This window comes from Sceloporus undulatus, chromosome 6 (assembly GCF_019175285.1).
Source record: "Sceloporus undulatus isolate JIND9_A2432 ecotype Alabama chromosome 6, SceUnd_v1.1, whole genome shotgun sequence".
In the NCBI taxonomy this organism is placed as follows: domain Eukaryota; kingdom Metazoa; phylum Chordata; class Lepidosauria; order Squamata; family Phrynosomatidae; genus Sceloporus; species Sceloporus undulatus.
Window position 1 is genome coordinate 7,679,833 of NC_056527.1, and position 19,240 is coordinate 7,699,072.

General features: G+C 41.5%; 1 protein-coding gene and 1 long non-coding RNA gene across 2 annotated transcripts in view; one reads left to right on the top strand and one right to left on the bottom strand.

Moving 5' to 3' along the window:
- Positions 1-13,611, top strand: part of LOC121934823 (solute carrier family 22 member 13-like) — a 27,729-nt gene extending 14,118 nt beyond the window's left edge. Inside the window, exons 2-10 of the mRNA XM_042475702.1 lie at positions 409-512; positions 1,281-1,435; positions 6,760-6,928; positions 7,936-8,056; positions 8,289-8,383; positions 9,352-9,566; positions 10,495-10,603; positions 11,947-12,156; positions 13,267-13,611. Coding sequence (XP_042331636.1) covers positions 409-512; positions 1,281-1,435; positions 6,760-6,928; positions 7,936-8,056; positions 8,289-8,383; positions 9,352-9,566; positions 10,495-10,603; positions 11,947-12,156; positions 13,267-13,363 — 1,275 coding nt within the window. The 3' untranslated portion in view covers positions 13,364-13,611. The remainder of the gene's footprint in view (positions 1-408; positions 513-1,280; positions 1,436-6,759; positions 6,929-7,935; positions 8,057-8,288; positions 8,384-9,351; positions 9,567-10,494; positions 10,604-11,946; positions 12,157-13,266) is intronic.
- The window catches only part of LOC121934824, a 17,549-nt gene continuing 9,465 nt past the window's right edge, over positions 11,157-19,240 (bottom strand). The window contains exon 3 of the long non-coding RNA XR_006104680.1: positions 11,157-11,381. This is a non-coding gene — a long non-coding RNA (uncharacterized LOC121934824). The remainder of the gene's footprint in view (positions 11,382-19,240) is intronic.

A 19,240-nucleotide genomic window follows, 5' to 3' on the forward strand; every position in this document is an offset into this window, starting at 1 on the left:
TCAACCCCTAGGAGTTTAGCATAGGATGGGGTGTGGGAATATACCATGGGTGCTAGTAGAAGATTGGATTACTGCTTTAGGCTACGAACCTTTGTCTCTCACATACAAGAGGAAAATGCACACAGCAGGGGTGGGAAAGCCTATTGGGAAAAGCATGATGCTGCCCCCTCCTTTCCTCTGGCCCCCTGGTAAAGTTAATGGATTTCAAACTACTTTTGCACTAAGCTCAGTTTGCAGCAACTGGAATGGAAGAGGAGAGGGAAACTGGGACATCTTAAATGCAGCTGAGAAAGTGGGATAATAGAGGTTTAATCAGGGCTGTCCCTTCCAAATTGGACAGTTAGAGAATGGCATTCTTCACGCCCTCTGTGAGTTTTGAGTAAACTGGCTTTCTTTTCCTTCAATCAGTTTGACCTCGTATGTGACAGGAAAGATTTGAGTAGCATCTCACAATCCATTTTCATGTTGGGCCTTCTCATCGGAGCTCTTGTGTTTGGTCCACTAAGTGACAGGTAAGAAAGAAAATTGCACATTTGATGAATGATGGGTGAACAATAGTTGGTTGGAAGGAATCCAAAATTAAGCTGGGAAAGCATTACCTTAAAAAAATTAATGTACTCTTTTTGAAACACAGCTTTCAGAACCCTACATTGGTTCAGTGATTCTGGAACTGATAGCCCCAAAAGTTAACCTTTTCAAGCTCTACCATTAGGACCTCTAAATGCTGCCCCAGAACCCCGCCAGATCAAAGCTCCCCAAAGCCTCCAGATTCCCAATTTTTATTTATTTTTTCCAGACTGATTTTGGAACATCTTTTAAAGTCTGAAAGCTGGCTGAAAGCCATGAGAACTGCCTTGAAAATGCAGTGGTTTGCTTAATCCCCCAGAAGTCCCCAAACCTCAACACCCCCCCCCCCCGCTATGCAGAAGGTTGGGAAAAGGATGACAATTGGGTATTCTGGTGGGCATAAATTGATCTTTGTCCCCTGCAAAGTTGCCCACCTCCTTAATAGGGGATTAGGGATGGAAATGTACCCTAATGTAAAAGAGGGTATAGCTGGCAAACATTGGGAAGCCAGGTGTCTATCATCCGCTATAAAAGTCCAAGGCAAATTTCCAGGTGCCTAGGAAAGTCTCCAAGTGCCATTTATTTAGGACTCTTGCCTTCAAAGAGAAATGTCACAATAACCGTTACGATAAATTACAATTACATTAATTTATTGTTAATGTTAGAATAAATGTTACCAAAAGATGGCTAAATGCATTTCCCTTTCCTCTCAGGTTTGGCCGGCGACCAATTATTTTGTTGTCACTGCTCCTTCAAGGCACAGCCGGGGTTGCTGTCGCTTTTGTTCCAAATTTTTCCCTCTATAGTGCTGTCCGGTTTCTGGTGGGCGCTGCTGTTTCTGGAGCCTTAATATGTGGTGTGGCTTTAGGTAGGACCACCATCCAAGCACATGGGAAATGTTGGAAAAGCAAGAGGCTGTACAAAATGTAAAAGAGATTCTGCTTTTTGAATGCCCATTTTATCAAAAGCTGGCAGTTATCTAACTTCTAATGATGTGGTACATTGCCATCCATCAGGCCCGGACTTTTTGTCCAGCTAAGAGCCAGTTTACACATAAGTATGTTACATAAATTCGTGCTGATTTTCAGACCTCCGAATCAATGTTCGATTGTCTTCACTTCTGTACACTTTCTTAACAGTTCACATCTATGCATATTCCATTGGCCACATGCAGCACCACTGCAAATTACAAATGCTGGGCAGGAATGATGTATCTAGAAATTATTATTTTTTTATCTCGCTTCTCCCACACGATCGAGGCAGTTTACAACATAATAAAAGAAACAACAACACACAATAAACCCCATCATCCCATCTTCCAAACAATAACATTATAATCTCACATAATAATAATAATAATAATAATAATAATAATAATAATAATAATTCATCTAAAATTATTAAAACAATCAATCAGTGATAGAGAGATGGGCATTCTGGGGTATTCCTTATGGTAGTCTATGTCAGCGGGTGACCAAGCAAGTTATTCAGGGAAGTCCTGTTGGAAAAGATCCGTCTTGACAGCCTTTTAAAAGCGGTCAAGATTAGTAACATTTTAGATCTCTTCCAACAGGCCATTCCACAATTTGGTAGTGGCAGATGAAAAGGCCCTCTGGGTAACAGCAGCCAACCTGGTCTTTTTTGGCTTCAGTAGATTTTTCCTAGAGAACCTAAATGTGTGAGGTGGATTATATAGAAGAAGGCAATCTCGCAAATAGGTTGGATCTTGTACTGGCCTTTCCTGAATAAAAGTGTCCGTACACAGAATGATCGCCCCTCACTTCATGTATTACCCTACTCTGCCCTCTTTATATTTTTATTGTGTTATTAACAGATATTTTAATCTCCAATTTTAATCAGATCATATTTAATCCTGTTTTAAAGTGGGGGGAATCTGGGACATAATGTTGAATGTGGATATTTTAATGTGTTGTGAGCCGCTTTGATTGTCTCATCACAGAAAAGTGGGATAAAAAAATAAAAGTTTTATTTATTATTTTATTTATTTGACTGGGCCCGGAAACTGATAGGCATCCAGTGGAGAAATTTTAGGATATGTGTTATGTGGTCACCTCTAGCTGTTCTGGTGACTAATCTGGCTGCCATGTTTTGAACTAACTGAAGTTTCCGGACTAGATACAAGGATAGCCTCATGTAGAGCGCATTAGAGAAGTCATGAGGTTACCAGCGCATGTACCACTGTTTCCAGGTCTCCCAGTTCCAGGAAATAATGCAGCTGGTGTATAACAAGCGCTCCTGACCGTCGCATTTCTCCGATTTGTCATCTGAAGTGACAAATCCAGGAGCACTCTCACACTACAAACACAGTCCTTTAAGGGGATTGTGACCTCATCTAGGACCGATTGATATATCCCAATCCCTGGATTAGGGGTTCCAACAGTGAGTAACTCCGCCTTCTCTGGATTCAGTTTCAGTCTGTTTTTCCTCATCCAGTCCATTTAGGCATTCATTGAAAGGACAGAATGGCTCCTTGAGGGATGCCAAATTTGAGCTCTCTTTTTGAAGAGCAGCTGTCTCCAAGCATCACCTTTTGGAATCTACCTGAGAGATAGGACTGGAACCACTGCAATGCAGTGCCCCCGACTCCTAGTTCTCTCAGGCATTCCAAAAGGGTGTTATGATCAATAGTGTAAAAAGCCATTGAGAGGTCCAGAAGTACCAACAGGGTCACACTCCCCCTGTTGATACTCAAATGAAGATCATTGACCAAGGCAACCATAGCAGTCTCAACTCCATATCCGGTCCTAAGTTCTTTCGTGTACCAAGGTTTACGGTTAGAAACAGGCTGGAAAGGACACTTGGGAGCGATTGTGTCAATAGCTCTGGTCAAATCACTATTCCAAGTATTAACCAAGGCTTCAACAGCATCACTAGCACTACCAACCATTAAACCCTCTAGGGCTTTCTAGAAACCTGTTGGTTCCATTAGCCTTCGTGGATGGACCATTCTAGTAGGTCCTCCATCCCCCCCCCCCATGGAGTGAACACTGGCCTTCGGTCCAACCCTGATCAGGAAGTGATCCGTTCAGGACAATATGGTGGTATTAATTACCTCCACCCTAGGATACACCTGTTCCGTACAAAAGACCATATCAGCCATATGACCTGTGTAATGTATAGGCTCAGAGACTAATTGGGATAGGCCCTTGTTTGTCATGGACTCCATGAACTCCTGAGCTGCACTTGTTAAGTTTTGTCTTGAGTGGAATGTTGAAATCGCCCAGGACCAATAGTCTACTCCAACACCAACTCCAACACCAACTCTGAGACCAGTTGTGGTAGCTCAATTAGGGAGTCTGCTAGACAACAAGATGGATGGTATACTAACAGAATCCCCAAACTATCCTTTGTCTTCAGGCTTAGGTAAATACACTCGAAGTAGTCTGTTTTCCAGACAAGTATCCTGGTCAAAGTAAGATTATTTTTATGGACCAAGGCCACTCCACTCCCTTGCCCACTTCCCCTTACTTGCTCTCTGACAGAATACCCAGCTAGTAGGGCCTGAGCCCAAGTTGTAATACTATCATCTCCCAGCCAAGTTTATGTAAAGCTTGCCAGGTCGGCTTTCTCTTCTATAAGGAGATTGTGAATAATATGCATTTTATTTTTAACTGACCTGGCATTGCACAGGAGCACGGAAAAGTTCTGTGGTTGAGTTGGTTCACTCTCCAGCTCATATTGGGTTACAGGAGGAACTGAAGGTGAGATAGCTTTCTAACATTGATCTTGCCTTCCCTTGTAAACAATGTTTCCCTCTGTTGTCACCATATCTTTCTTAATCCCACACAACCTAAATTGCCGCTCCCTGATCGCTCTCATATTTAAATGATGGGATGATCTGGAAACATGAAAAAAGTGGTACTGTCCCATTTAAAACAGCAGGTATCGTCAGCCTAATCATACACTATGACCCATTGCATATGTTCTGTGGCATATCCAAGCAGATGATATTGAAATTGTGCCCTGTCTGCTCAGTCATAACTTGGAGTGTGTTGGAAATGTTTATTTCTGCTTGACAGTTACTCCTTGGGAAAACTGGTATATCAGGAGGTTTAATGAGGGCAAAAAAATAATTAATACCTGGCTAAGCAGAGGAGGGGGAAATGTTGCTGGAGAGCTCCAACCTTATCTGTCCTCCTTTCCAAAGTGAAAGAGCCAAAGTTTGCTCTTTCCTCCCTATCTAGACCTTCAACTATTTAAAATGCCCATTGCCTTCAGCAGTGGGTTGAAGAAAGAGACAATGGAATACAGTGGTACCCCGGGATACGAAATACCCACGTTACGAAATTTCCGGGTTACGAAAAAAATCCATTGAAAATAATTGTTCCGGGTTACGAAGGTTATTTCGGGTTACGAAAAAATTTTTGGTGCTTTTCGGCGCTTTTTCGCACGAAATCGCGGCTTTTCCCCATTAGCGCCTATGGCATTTCGGCTTGCGAATGCTTTTCGGGTTACGAAAGTGGCGGCGGAACGAATTAATTTCGTAACCCGAGGCACCACTGTACAGTCATCCCTCCATATCCATGGTTTTTTTTAAACAATAGATTTAAGCATCCATGCCTTGAAAATATTTTTAAAATATGTTTATTCCAAAAAGCAAACCTTAATTTTGCCATTTTATATATGAGATGCCATTTTACTATGCCATTGTATATAATGGAAATTGAGCATCCATGGATTTTGGTATCCACAGGGGTTCCTGGAACCTAACTGCAGGCTACTGTACCTGTTTCAAATGTTTAGCTGGAGTCTAAGAAAAACTAATAAAAATGTTGTAAAATGCCAAGGATACCATAATAATAATAATAATAATAATAATAATAATTTAGAGAGGTCACAGCATGAATCTGCAGGATCTGAGCAGAGCACTGGAGGATGTCTCATTCACAGGGTTGCCACAAGTCGGGTCCAACTCAAGGACAGTTAACAAACAACAAGCATGCTCCTAAGGCCACAGAAAGCTGTTAGAAGTGACACCAGCCTGCCCTTCTTTCTTCCAAAATGCATTGCCATCTGAAGGCAGGCAATTCGGATGTTCACACATCCAAAAATGTGCATCCTTGCAGATACTGTAGTAAAAATTGTAATTCCATTTTCTTTGTTGTTTCAGGATTCCACCCCCCCCCCCAAATAATGTGAACATATTCAAATCACATATGGCCAGATCACATTCTTTATGTGTGTTGTGTGCCTTCAAGTCATTTCCAACTTACGGTGACCCTAAGGCGAACCTATCATGGGTTTTTTTTGGCAAGATTTGTTCAGAGGAGGTTTGCCATTGCCTTCCCCTGAGCATGCAACTTGCCACAGTCACCCAGTGGGTTTCATGGGATTTAGGATTTTGGCCTAAAGGTCTATATTTCCATGGGCCTTCATCTCCAATTTATGGAGACACTGAGGTGAACTTGTCACAAGGTTTTCTTGGCAAGGTTTGTTGAGAGGGGTTTTGTGTTGTCCTGTGTGAAGGTACAAATGTGATTTATCAGACCTTCTTTCTCCTTCCATTCCCACTCAGGCCCTCCGTTCTGGTAGTTAAGGTCTGCTGTCTCAGCCCAGGCTTTCCTCTGCCCCATCCCGGATTCGCCCCTTTTCACTTGCTGCCCCTCACTCCTGGAACCTTCTTCCCCCACAAGCAAGAGCCATCACTTCTTTAACCAGCTTCAAAACAGAGTTGAAAACCATCCTGTTCAGAGAAGCCTTCCCAGGCATTGCATAATTGTCACTTACTATTTGATGTTCTTTTGGTGCCTGTTTATTAAACCATTTCCTGTATTGCTATGTACTGTATATGTATTATCCTACTTGAGAGTATGTATTTTCCCTAGAAGAAGATTAACCATCCATTATGAAGCCAAGCCCTCCCTCCAGTCCATCTGCCTTGGTCCAGGCCTCGGAGGTAGAGAGGAACTGCTGGACCTCTTACCCTTTCCCTCCACCACTCCCTTCTCCTTCTGTGTCATGTCTTTTTAGATTGTAAGCCCCAGGGCAGGGAACCGTCTAACTAAAAAGATTGTATGTACAGCGCTGTGTAAATTTACAGCGCTTCAAAAATAAAGGATAATAATAATAATAATAATAATAATAACAACAACAACAACAACAACAACAACAACAACAACAATTGCTTGCATTTCCAAGCTCAAAATGTAAGTTTATTTTTATGATTCCTAGGTGCTGAATGGGTCGGGATAGCCTATCGTCCACATACGGTGATCAGCAGCCACGTGGGCTTTGCAATAGGGCAGATGATGCTGGCTGGTTTAGCTTATGCCATTCATGACTGGAAGTTACTGCAGATTGCAGGCTCTGCCCCTGTCTTTGCTCTCTTTTTTTACCTATGGTGAGTAACACATCAGAGCAGAAGTTCTCAAACTTTCATCCTCCACATGTTTGGGACGAGTTCCCTCACCACTGGCCAAGCTGGTTAGAGTGTCTGGTATCTACCCAGAGACTGTTATGAAGCTCTGTGATAGAGAATGAATCCTGTGGACTTGTGCATGCATGGCTGGGAAGGAGTGTGAGAAGTGCAACAACGCTTAGCATTGAAGAGTCAAGTCAGAGCGGGCAGTAGAAATAGTTGTGAAATTTTCTTTAAAAACAGCACATCTTCCCAAATTTTCACTTTAACCACATGAAATGCATTTAGGCGGTGCATATGATATTGTAATTTAAGTGAAAATTTTTAGTTTTGCTAGTTCTTTACGTCACAGTTATTGCCGCTGTTGTTGTTGTGTTCCTTCAAGTCATTTCTGACTTATGGCCACACTAAGGTGAAGCTATCATGAGATTTTAATGACAAGTTCCTTCAGAAGGGATTTGCCATTGTTCTCCTCTGAGGCTGAGAGAGTGCAACTTGGTCAAGGTTACCCAGGAGGTTTCCATGGACAAGATGGGACTTAAACTCTAATTTATGACTAATATTAGAACAAAAACATTTCTGATGATTCTGTACAGTGTGGTATGGGAGAGGGTCAATGTGGGGTTCTCAAATGTTCATCTTCCACATGTTTGGGACTTGGTTCCCAGCATCCCCTACTATTGGCCAAGCTGGCTAGGTGATGCCATAAGTTACTGCAGTGGGTGACACCAACCTTAATGGTGGAGGATTCGAACCCTGGTCTCCAGAGTCATACTCTAACTCTCAAACCACTACACCACACTGTCTCTTAGAATCAACACAAGAGGCAAAAATAAAATAGATAAATGCTCCAGTGCTCATACATACCAGATGCATAGCCTAGACCACCTTGCAAAACAAGGTCTGAGACCGTAATATCTGTGCAGACAAAATGAAAGATCCAGGAGGATACAACACTGAAGTTGTCTGAATGTCTGCAAATGTTTCAGGGTCCTTCCTGAGTCTCCCAGGTGGATGGTGACCAAAGGGAAGGTGGAGGAAGCAAAAAAGCTCCTCCTGAAGGCAGCTGCAATGAATAAACGAAGCATCCCACCAGAAATGTTAGATCAGGTGAGACAGGCTGCGATCTGCAAAATTTTGGGAGTTCTGGCTCACCACTAGATGGCAAAATCCAACAGGGCTATATATATGTAATTATGAACAAAGCATATAGGCAATATCTGGCTCTCTAGTATACTAGATTGTTCCAAATTGAGACATTACAGTTGAAATTCACTTGCTTTCTCTCTCACTCTCTCTTTCCTTCATGCTTGTGTTTTCTCTTTCTAATTTCATGGCAAAGTTGAAAGCTGAAAGGACCACCAAATCTGGAAGTATTCTAGAACTTGTCAAAAATCTCCACCTAAGGAAGGTGACTTTCCTTATGTCAACAGTCTGGTAAGTTTGATCCTTCCTCTTAACAGCAGTAGTAGAATAACAGTTTGGGGGCAGCAGAGATCTAAGATTGGATTCCTAGTATCTCTTGTTAATGGGAGCCTTCAGCTCAGTTGTAGAATATCTAACATGCTGAAGTCATTAGAAGTATCACTGAAGGCATTAGGAATGATTTCTGAAACTCTGGAGAACTGTTGCCAGTCAGTGTACAGCAACCCTTCCCAAATGTAGGTTATCCAGATGTTGCTGGTCTAAATCATCCATCATCTTTCACACATTCAGGGGAAAGCAATGGCAAACCTCCTCTGAACAAATCTTGCCAAGATGACCCGACCCCATGATAGGGTCGCCTTAGGGTCACCATAATTTGGAAATGACTAGAAGGCACTACAACAACAAAGCAAGGTACAGATGAATCTCACTTAGCCCCAATTCCAAAATCCAAAACACCTCCACAATCAAAACTTTTTTCATGGGTGTCTGAAATAGTGACACGTTTGCTTTCTGAGGGTTCAAGGTACACACCTTTTGTTCCCTGCACAAAATTATTAAGAAATATTGTATAAAATTCCTTTTGGGCTATGTGTATGTATGAAACATAAATGAATGTTGCATTTACATTTTGGTCTCATCTCCAAGATATCTCATTATATTCATATATATGAATACTGGTATTCCAAAATGTAAAAATATACAAAATCCAAAACACCTCTGTCCCCAAGCATGTCAAAAAGGCACACTTTTCAGACTCAACCTGTAAGGAAAATCTTATCCAAATCCTGCCAAAAAGGTTTTATCTTTTAAAAACACATTTATTTCCTTGAGGATTAGAACCCCCCCCCCCTTTCCCCAAATATCAGAGAACTAATTTGCAGATTAAAAGGTGGGGAAAGGACTGTGTGGTATTCATTGAACATATATTACTCATTTTATACTTTAATCTCCCCCCCCCCAAATTCTCCATCCTGTAGGTTTGTCAATAGTTTGACATACTTTGGTTTAAGCCTGAATGTGGGCAGTTTTGGCTTGGATATCCACCTGACACAGCTGATCTTTGGGGCTGTTGAAATACCAGCTCGTATCTCTTGTCTCTTTGTGATGCAGTGGATGGGGAGAAAAAGATGCCAAGCTTTCTACTTGCTCCTGGGTGGAGTAGTTTGCCTTTTCATCACCGCTGTTCCAAAAGGTAAGAATCAACTTAAGGAAATGCCTAAATAAGGGATGCTTTCTGCATAGCAGGAATGACCTTACCATGAACATGTATCACCATGTATAAGCGGTCTCCCTAGGACCATCCATTTCTACTCAGTGATTTGTGGAAGGGCTTTGCATGGTCACACATATTTTCTGTGGGGGAAGACATGGCCTCCGTTGGTGGAGACTCAAGGCTACCTTCTCAAGCAGCTTCTTTGGTTGTTGACATCATCAACTGAAATCCCTCCTGGCTGAAGTGGTATGTTCCTTTGGTCTTTCTTTGGTCTGTGTGTCAGCCTCATTTGCCTCTCTAAGGAGTTTATCACACTGGGGCTATTTTCAGCATTAGAGATTAAAGTGCATTTAAAGCATCTAGCAAATAAAGTGAAAATAGCTAGTAATTGCACAGATGGTTATCACACGCAATTGCGCAAACAAAGCGATACCTGAAAAGCATTCTCACTGAAATCCGGAAAGCAAAAAGATGTGTGTTAATGCTTCTTTGTGACTACTTTAATGGCGGGTTTTGTGTGACATTGTGGGAAATCATTTCACCTAATTGCACGATTTTCCAGGATATTCACAGGATAAACTCCTGATCTCTTTCGTGTGAGAAACTCCTAAGTTACATTTCTTTCTATCTCATAATGTTGTGCAGCTTGACTCCCTTGCAAAACTGGAAGTAACTGGTGAAGAAAGTGCAAGTTGGATGGGCAACTTGGGGTGGGGACTTGCACACCTGCCTTATGGGCAAGAGGTTCTTTCACAAGAACTTGACTCCTTAATGAAGTTTGCTGTTGTTTCTGTGAAGAGATTGTGGATATTGTGTTCTCTTTCTTTGTCTTCTTCCTTTGAGTCCCTCCACACTAGTTTCCTGATTGTTCTGTTCTTTAAACCAAAAATGTTGACTTTCACTTTAGACTTGCCTGTGATAAAAACAGTGCTGGCCATCACTGGGAAGTTTGCCATTGCTGGTTCCTTTACTACATCCTATGTGTATTCCACAGAACTGCTCCCAACAGTTATCCGGTAAGACAAATTCATTAAAAATTCACACATAGACACACATACACACTCATGGCATTAAGTCTCAGAGGGTTTAGAAGAAGAAGAATTGTTGTTATTGTTTTGCAAGGGTTTATAACTATCAGGTTATCACGATTTTAAGATTAAAAATGGCATTTTGCATTTCTGTTTCTTCCTTTGCAATTGCAAATAATTTTTATCCATTCTAAAGCTAAATCTCTCCCTTATTGTCTGCATAAAAACCAGTTGTATTTAATCCCCTCCAGCTCAAGCTCTCTTTTGCAGTGTGATATGTGGAAGAAGAGCATGGAAAAATTACACAAGTCCTCAGTATCCATCATTAGTACGGTTATAGGTCATATGCTGGCTGCAGATTTGTGAGATTTGATTTTTTTAAAAAAGTGAATTGTCAGCAGTTGGAAGCAACCCACCCTGCATTCATATGCTAGAGTCCACTTTGTATCTTATTTGTGTCTAGAATAAGGAAGCATGCATGTTGAAGACTCAAAACAAAAAGCCAAAGATAAATCGTTAGAACCTTATGGCTTTGCCACAATTTATTGTATTAATTTCATAGCTACATATAATTCTCCCTCTTTTCTCCAGTGATCTCAGTGGTGTAGGTCCTTCTCTTCCTCCCTTCTGTATCTTCACAACAACCCTGTGAAGTAGGTTGAGCTGAGAGGAGACTGGCCTAAGGGAATCCAGAGAGTTTCATGCCTCAGGGAGGACTAGAGCCTCGATTTTGCAAGTCTCAGCAGCATACCACCACTCCACAGACCTTTTATAAAGAGAAAAAGTACACAATAGCCCCTCTGCCCTTCAAAATGCATCTCTGTGAATGTATAGCCCAATTCTGCACAATTTTAGGATATTGAGTTTATGCAAAAATATCACCTAAAACAGCATGGAACACATGGGCATATAGGTTAGTATGAATACCTGAAAAATTTGTTGATTTGTGGCCTTAAAGTTGTTTCCAACTTATGGTGGCCCCAAAGCAAACCTATCATGGGGTTTTCTTTGCAAGTTCCTTCAGAGGGGGTTTGCAAATGCCAACCTCTGAGGCTGAGAGAATGTAACTTGCCCAAGGTCACCTAGTGGATCACTGATATAAAAAAGATATAAAAGAACCATTTCCTTTTATATCTATAACTATTTGTTTTCAACCAGCACAATTTCTAGGCTTTTCAGAGTATAGACTTGGCACAGTCTGGAACCCCAGTCCATGAATTGTAAGAATATGCTGACATATTCTGGAGGTAACTGCTGAAGAAAGTGCAAGTTGGATGGGCAACTTGCTACCACCCTATTTCACGTGCTGCTGTTTTCTCCTTCTTCCTTAGGCAGACCGGACTTGGAGTGTTCCAGATGGCCACCCGGATGGCTAGCATAATCTCACCCCTGGTTCCTCTCTTGGAGAAATACCACACCTCCATCTCTGTGTCGATTTTTGGTAGCACCTCGGTGGTGGCTGGACTCCTTTGCCTCCTTCTGCCTGAAACACATGGCAAGGACCTTCCAGATCATGTGGAAGATGCTATCGGCAATCAACGGTGAGTTCTCTGTGCGGTTATAATGTGAACCTTGAATTCCCTCACATCCTTCCCCCTATAATCTATGGGAGGTGAGTTCATAGGAAGATGATTCTACACTTACTATCAGACTATGGCCCAGTACATACCTGCAGGAAGCGGAATCCTGGTGGCGACTCTAGGGTTAGGGAGCGTGCGCCAACCACACACTCCCTAACCTTAGCACATCACGTAATGGCGGCCTCCCATCCACATGGGGGCTGCCATTGTGATGTAAGCAATGCACAGTGTTTACATGTCGCTGCGCGTTGGTTATGTCACAAGTGGTCCATTGGCGTCAGTGCGGTGTCCCAAGAAGAACCTGGTTTTTCTGGGTTCTTTTTGGGGCAGAGGGACGTGGCACAGATTGGCTGCTGCTACATCCTTCTGGAGGAAAACTGGGAGCCTCCAGCCTGCCCTTTCGGGGTGGACTGGAGAGCCCCAATGTCTATTATGATGCTCTTCATATAGGACTGCCTCGAGGAGAAAAATAAATATTTTTGGTCTACAGCTTGCCATGGTTTCTGGGAGGTTTTTTTTCCTGGGAGCTGTTGTTCACAAAATAAATTTTGCTTTAAAGACTGTCTGGAAATAGCTGCAGTGTTCAGCCATTAAAAAGTGGACTCCATAAATGTGCGAATTCCCTGTAAAATGTTGTGATTCTTCTGTTTCTGCTTATTCAATCCTTGGATCTGGTTTGTACATGCATGACCATCATTTGATTTGTGGCAGTTAGAGTCAATGTCATGTGCAACTTCACATCAGCTGTCATAAAATTGATGCCATCAAGAGAACTTATGTTCCACCAGAAGCCACTCCATACGGGATGCATTTCAAGAGGGGCCATTCCTACATTTAGTTGCCTTTCATAAAGCAGGGTGGGCATGGTTTGTGCTTTGTGGATGGGGTTCAGTCAGAGGTGGACTGGACATCTGCAAAGGATGCTGTAGTTGCAGACTCCTGCATTAAGGTGGGGATGAGCTAGATGGCCTCCATAGTTCCCTCTAATATTTCTACAGCATTATTTGGAGCAAAATATTGCATACAGAGAAATCTAATCCCCTCTTTTTAATCTTCTTTCTTCAGAGTTAGACCCAGCAAGACAGATGACAATGGCTTGGGAAATGGACATTTAACACCAAAGGACAGCAATGTCTTCAGTGAACCAGCAAAGATTACTCACCTGTGAGCTGGCACCTTAAATTGCCACAATGTGCCATGAAAAAAGGACAACAGATACATTGGTGGACATTTTCTCACGGGAGGGGGAAAAAGCCAATGTTCTTTTCTTTGAGTACTTTTGTTTTCAAAACCCCCCATGTGCCAGTTATAGTGCTGTTATTCCACTTTAATTGCCATGGTTCTGACCTATGGAGTTTGGAATTTGCAGTTTAGGGATGAGTGTTTTGAATTTGCAGCCAGAGAGCTCCTCCAGTGCCTCCCCAAACTACAAATCCCAGAATTCCATAGGATGCAGCCATGGCAGTTAAAATGGAACCATAGTGTGATAACTACAAACTATGAAACTGAATGGGCCCCGGTTCTATTACGTGCCCTATAAGCTACAGTACCTGTTTTAAAATGTCTGAATGCAATAAGAAGAACCACATTAAAGCTGATATATTTATAAACTCGTCATGGTTTGTTTTGGGCTTATCCCAGAACAACTGCAGTACAGACATGTTTCAAGCAAGTTTTGGACTGCAATCCTTTAGATTCCATTGAAGCAATACTTCTAAGAAGAAAATATGATGTTTGCTTTTTGCAAATAAGAGGCCACAATCGAACTTCATTCTTGCATTGTGTAAATCTACATTCATGTATTTAACATTGTGTAGACTACTTGCAATCCATGACTTCTTCCGTGTAAAATTCATATGTGCTTGCTTTGAGCAGAATATGCTGTTTCCTATGGAGAAAATTCTCAGTCAATTACTTCTTCTTTGTACGTTGGGCAGAAAATACATTACTTATAGAGGAAATTTGCAATCCATTACTTCTTCTGTGTAAAATTCTTTTTAATTTTTTAAAATAATATAACATAGCATTATTCAAAAACAAACATTCTACACTTAAACTGTAAAACAAATATTGTGATAGATAAACAAACATTCATTTGGAATGTGATTTTACCATTTTTTCAAACATTTTGTTCCTTCTGTTCTTCCAGGTCTAACTATGCTCAGTATAATAATATACTTTTCATTCTGTCCTTTTCTTCTAAAATCTTGCCTTCTTGATTCTGTCGTTAGTAATTCAATTAAACCTGTTTTTTCCAAATATATCAATGTAATATTCAAACTCAACTTCTTCTATGTAAAATTCACACATGGTTGCGTTGGGCAGAAAATGTTGTTTCCTGTGGAGAAAATCAGTAAACCATGACTTCTTCTGTGTAAAATGCACATGTGGTTGCTTTGGGTAGAAAATGCTGTTTCCTATGCAGAAAAATTTAGTTTATTTCTATATGGAAAACAACCACATACAACTGTTGTGTTCTCACTAGTCCAGGATTCTTTTCATCAGGGTTTCTTAATACTCATCAAACACAATTTTTGACTTTTTTATTTTTACTACTTTCAAATATTCACCCTATCCTTAAAGAGGGATCACTAAGCAAGGAAGACGGTCATCTTCCTGAGGATCTCATGTCCATCCATCGATCGTGTCTGTATCAAGCAGAAGTAGGAATTGTGTAACCTTCCAGATGGTATTGGACTGCAGCTCCCAGCAGCCCTAGACAGGGAACAGAGGGTGACTCATGCAGGAAATTGCAGTTCATCATCATCTGGAGAACTGCATAGTTTCCATTTCTGGAGAAAAGCAACCTAGTGCTATGCTGGCTGAGGATTATGGGAGCTATAGTCTTGGTTGGAAAGACTGTTGTGCAATTTCCTTTATGGAATAGGCAATCACGCAGGATTAAGAGTTGTTGTTGGGGAAAAATATTCCTTCTGAAGCAACAGGTTTTTCTTGTCTGTCCATCACCAGTTTGTCAAGTGCACAGTCCCAATTTTGTACTCTGAAGAGTTGCTCTGTTTCACTGACCTAATTACAATTGTGACATTTCACACACAATGGAGTGTGTGTGCAAGCCCTTGATTAGCAGGTGAAGATCTCAGAGGATAGTCCTGGCTTCCCAGCAATGATGCAAACCAACTTCCCCTCAATGATGAAAACAGTTTTATTGGGCGGTATGTTCTTTCGGCTAAAAGGCATTCTGTGGCATTCTGCTCTGTGGCTTCCTTCTCTTTATTTCTTGTTGCAGTACCAGTAGGAAAAGAAAACAACAAATAATCACACCCAGCTGGAAGACGGAGAAGAGTTATTGCGGCATGAGCTTTTGTGGATTGCAACTCACTTTTTCAATTCATGCTCCGGGGTCTTCCATGTCACTGGGATGGAGAGCCCACGTTGTGTTCTACAGCTGGCCCTCCACATTTGCAGCTTTGACTTTTGGGGATTTGATTATTTGCTGTTTTGATTAATATGTTCTCTCTAGGAACTCATTTCCACTTACATTCCCACTTACACCAGGAGCCCTGGAGGTGCAGTGCTTAAATGCCTGTCCTGCAGCCACTCATTCATAAACCATAACGTTGCAAGTTCAATCCCAGCCAGGGGCTCAAGCTTGACTCAGGCTTGCATCCTTCCAAGGTTGCTAAAATGAATACCCAGCTTGTTGGGGCAATTAGCTTACACTTTGTAAACTGCTTAGGGAGTGGTTAAGTGCACCGATAAGCGGTATAGAAATGTACTTGCTATTGCTATTGCTACATTTAAACCGGTGTTCGATTCGCCTTCACTCCATGTTGGTAAATCAGTTCCAAAAGGTCCATCGTTCCCACTATGAAAATGAATCTTTTCATTATCTCCTTGTAATTGCTTCTTTTTTGGAGCGATTGTCATCTCGATTAGTTTGCGCCGCTTCAAAATGCATGTCAATCATCTGTGTGTCATTACTTGCTAATTAGCTTACTTGCTATTCACCGCTATGATCTTTGGAATAGCGGTATATAAATAAAAAAAACAAAAACAAAACAAAACATCACTGACGTAAGCCCAGGCAGCCCAGCTAGGAAACTATATACATATATGTTTAAAATAAATTGATAGGAGATTCGATTGATTGACTTTGTAACCAGTTGCCTCACTGACTGCAAGTAGTTGTAAAATCAATGAATCAAATCTTCTATCAATTTTTTTTTAGGTCACACCACAAACACAAAGGCAGCGCTGGGGAAGGGGAGGGGAATGGTGGATCTACCAAAAACTGAGGAGGGATGGTAAACACCCCTCTGCCATTAGTCCCTCCCCTCCAGAATGATGCGATTCAGATCCGTTGTTCCCACTTGTTGAACACGCTTTGGAATTGATTATTTTTAAAAGAACCGCTAGGAAACTAGTGACTGGAAAAACTGGGGTGTGTGTGTTTTATCACGACAGAAATCGATCAAAGCAGGATCGGAACTGGTTTCAAATGGGAACTGTGGTCATAGACTGGCAACGACTTCCCAGAGGACGTTTTCTGTTGCTGCTCCAAAAATCTGGAATGACCTGCTGGAGGAGATCCGCCTTATAACATCTTTGGAGGCCTTTAAGAAGGCAATAAAAACGGATCTCTTCTGGCAGGCCTCCCCAAACCGACCTCCTCGGAATGTTCGTTCTTCAGTTGCACAGCTGTTCCCACCGGATTGTGATCGTAATTGACTTTATTGACTATTTTATTGGGATCGTTTTACTGGGAATTGTTGTTTTAATGCTATCCCAGGGTGGGAGGGAGATAGGAAATTAGGATTTGATATGTTTTGCTATGTTTTTATTTGTGGCTTGTTGTGTTGTATTTTTATTGTTCCTTTGTTTGTTGTTACCTGCCTCGATCCAATACAGGGAGAGGCGCGATACAAATAATAATAATAATAATAATAATAATAATAATAATAATAATATAAACCGATCAGCAATTCACTTTAAATCATAGTGGGAATAAACCCTAGGAATCTCTAGGTCCCCCAGTGCAACTCTGCCAGAAGTTGACCATAGAGTTGTGCTGGAGAATCTAAAGGTTCCTAGAGAGAACACTTCTCTAGGCATTTGTAGGTCCTCCAGCATAATTCTATGATCAACGTCTGTCAGAAGTTGACCATAGAGTTGCACTGGAGGACCTGGAGATTCCTAGAGAGGTGTTCTCTCAAGTAAAAAAAAGTGCTTTTTATTTGTGGTTTTTTGACATTTTTTTTATTTGCGTTTTTTGGCGGGTGTCCTTCACTCCTAACCCCAACAAATGTGGGGGGACCACTGTAGTCTGAACTTTTAAGAAGCTATCTGAGGGTGCATCTACACTATAGAAAAAAAAGCAGTTTGACCCCACTTTAACTGCTGTGACTCTATTCTACAGGTCTTGGGATTTGTAGTTTTGTGAGACACTAGTACTTGTCAGCAGAAAATACTAAAGACCTTGAAAAACTACAGATCTCAGGATTCCATAGGATGATGCACCCAAAGGTGCTGAACCCATTTAGTGAGTGTGTGGTTGTGGGGGTGGGGGATAGGATTCAGCATCCTGAGATAGATCTTTTACAGTACTGATTCCCAAACGTTGGTCCTCCAGGTGTTTTGGACTTCAGCTCCCAGAATTTCTGACTGTTGGCCAAGGTGGCTGGGGCTTCTGGAAGGTGAAGTCCAAAACACTTGGAAGATCAACATTTGGGAATCACTGCATTAAAGTCTGAGTTGAAACCCAGAACAGATCCACCACCTCAGTGACATGGAAGCAGCCACTGAATGCAAGAAGAAGTAGAATCTAAGAGGTTCCTACATACAATGGACCCTTGTTATACGCTGGGATTTGGTTCCAAGTTTCCCCATGGATAACAAAATCTGTGGATGCTCAAGTCCTATTAAATATAATGACATAGTAAAATGGTGTCCCTTATAAAAAATGGAAAATCAAGGCTTGATATTTGAAATTTATTCTTTTTTTGAACATTTTCAAATCGTGGATGCTTGAATCCATGTTTAAAAAATCTGTATAAGAAGTCTGTTATAGTCTGAAATTTGTATATTATGTCTGATGTATTTGAGGGAGCAGATTTTGATCCACGACAACTGATGCTAACACAAATCTGTTAGGCCTGGGACCTTGATACTTGAGAGAGCACATCTCCTTATATGTGCCAGCCAAAGGGTTGAGGTCCTGAATCAGGACATGGGAGAGGGTCTTCTTAGTTGAGGCATGCTATTCTGAAATGCCCTCCCAGATTTATTTGTTTCAAAATATTACTAAACCTGGTTTTGAAGCTGTCTTGGTCTTTTAAACCTGCTTTAGGCCTCATTCCCACTTACAAATAAATCGGTATGTGATCTGAATCGATGGATCGATTTGACATTGGAGCGTGGTTCACAGTACATTTGCCCCGATCACATTAATTTGTCATCTCAAATAGATGCAACGGCCAGGAGTGCTTGCTATCAACTTCAGTTGATACACCAGCTGCGACCCTACCTGGACCAGGGGAACCTAGAAGCAGTGGTACACGCACTGATAACCTCTCGTCTTGATATCTAGAACGCACTCTACATGGTGCTTCCCTTGTGCCAAGTTCTGGAGCTTCAAAATATGGCAGCCAGACTGGTTGCTGGCAAATCCAGGTTCGACCATATAACACTTGTCTTAAAATCTCTGCACTGGCTGCCAATTAGCTTCTGGGTGCAGTACAAGGTGTTGGTCATTACAGTTAAAGACCTACATGGCTTGGGTCCAGGTTACTTACGGGAGCGCCTCTCCCTATATAGTCCATGTTTTATTACGTCCTTTTAATGCTTTTTGTATTTTATCTCTGTGGTGATCCCACCTCGAGGGAGAGGCGGGAAATATAAATAAATCTTATTATTATTATTATTATTATTATTATTATTATTATTATTATTATTATTTTCTTGCTTCAAAATAAAATAAAATAGAATCTTAGAATCGTAGAGTTGGAAGAGACCACAAGGGCCATCCAGTCCAACCCCATTCTGCCATGCAGGAAATCTCAATCAAAGCATATCCGACAGATGGCCA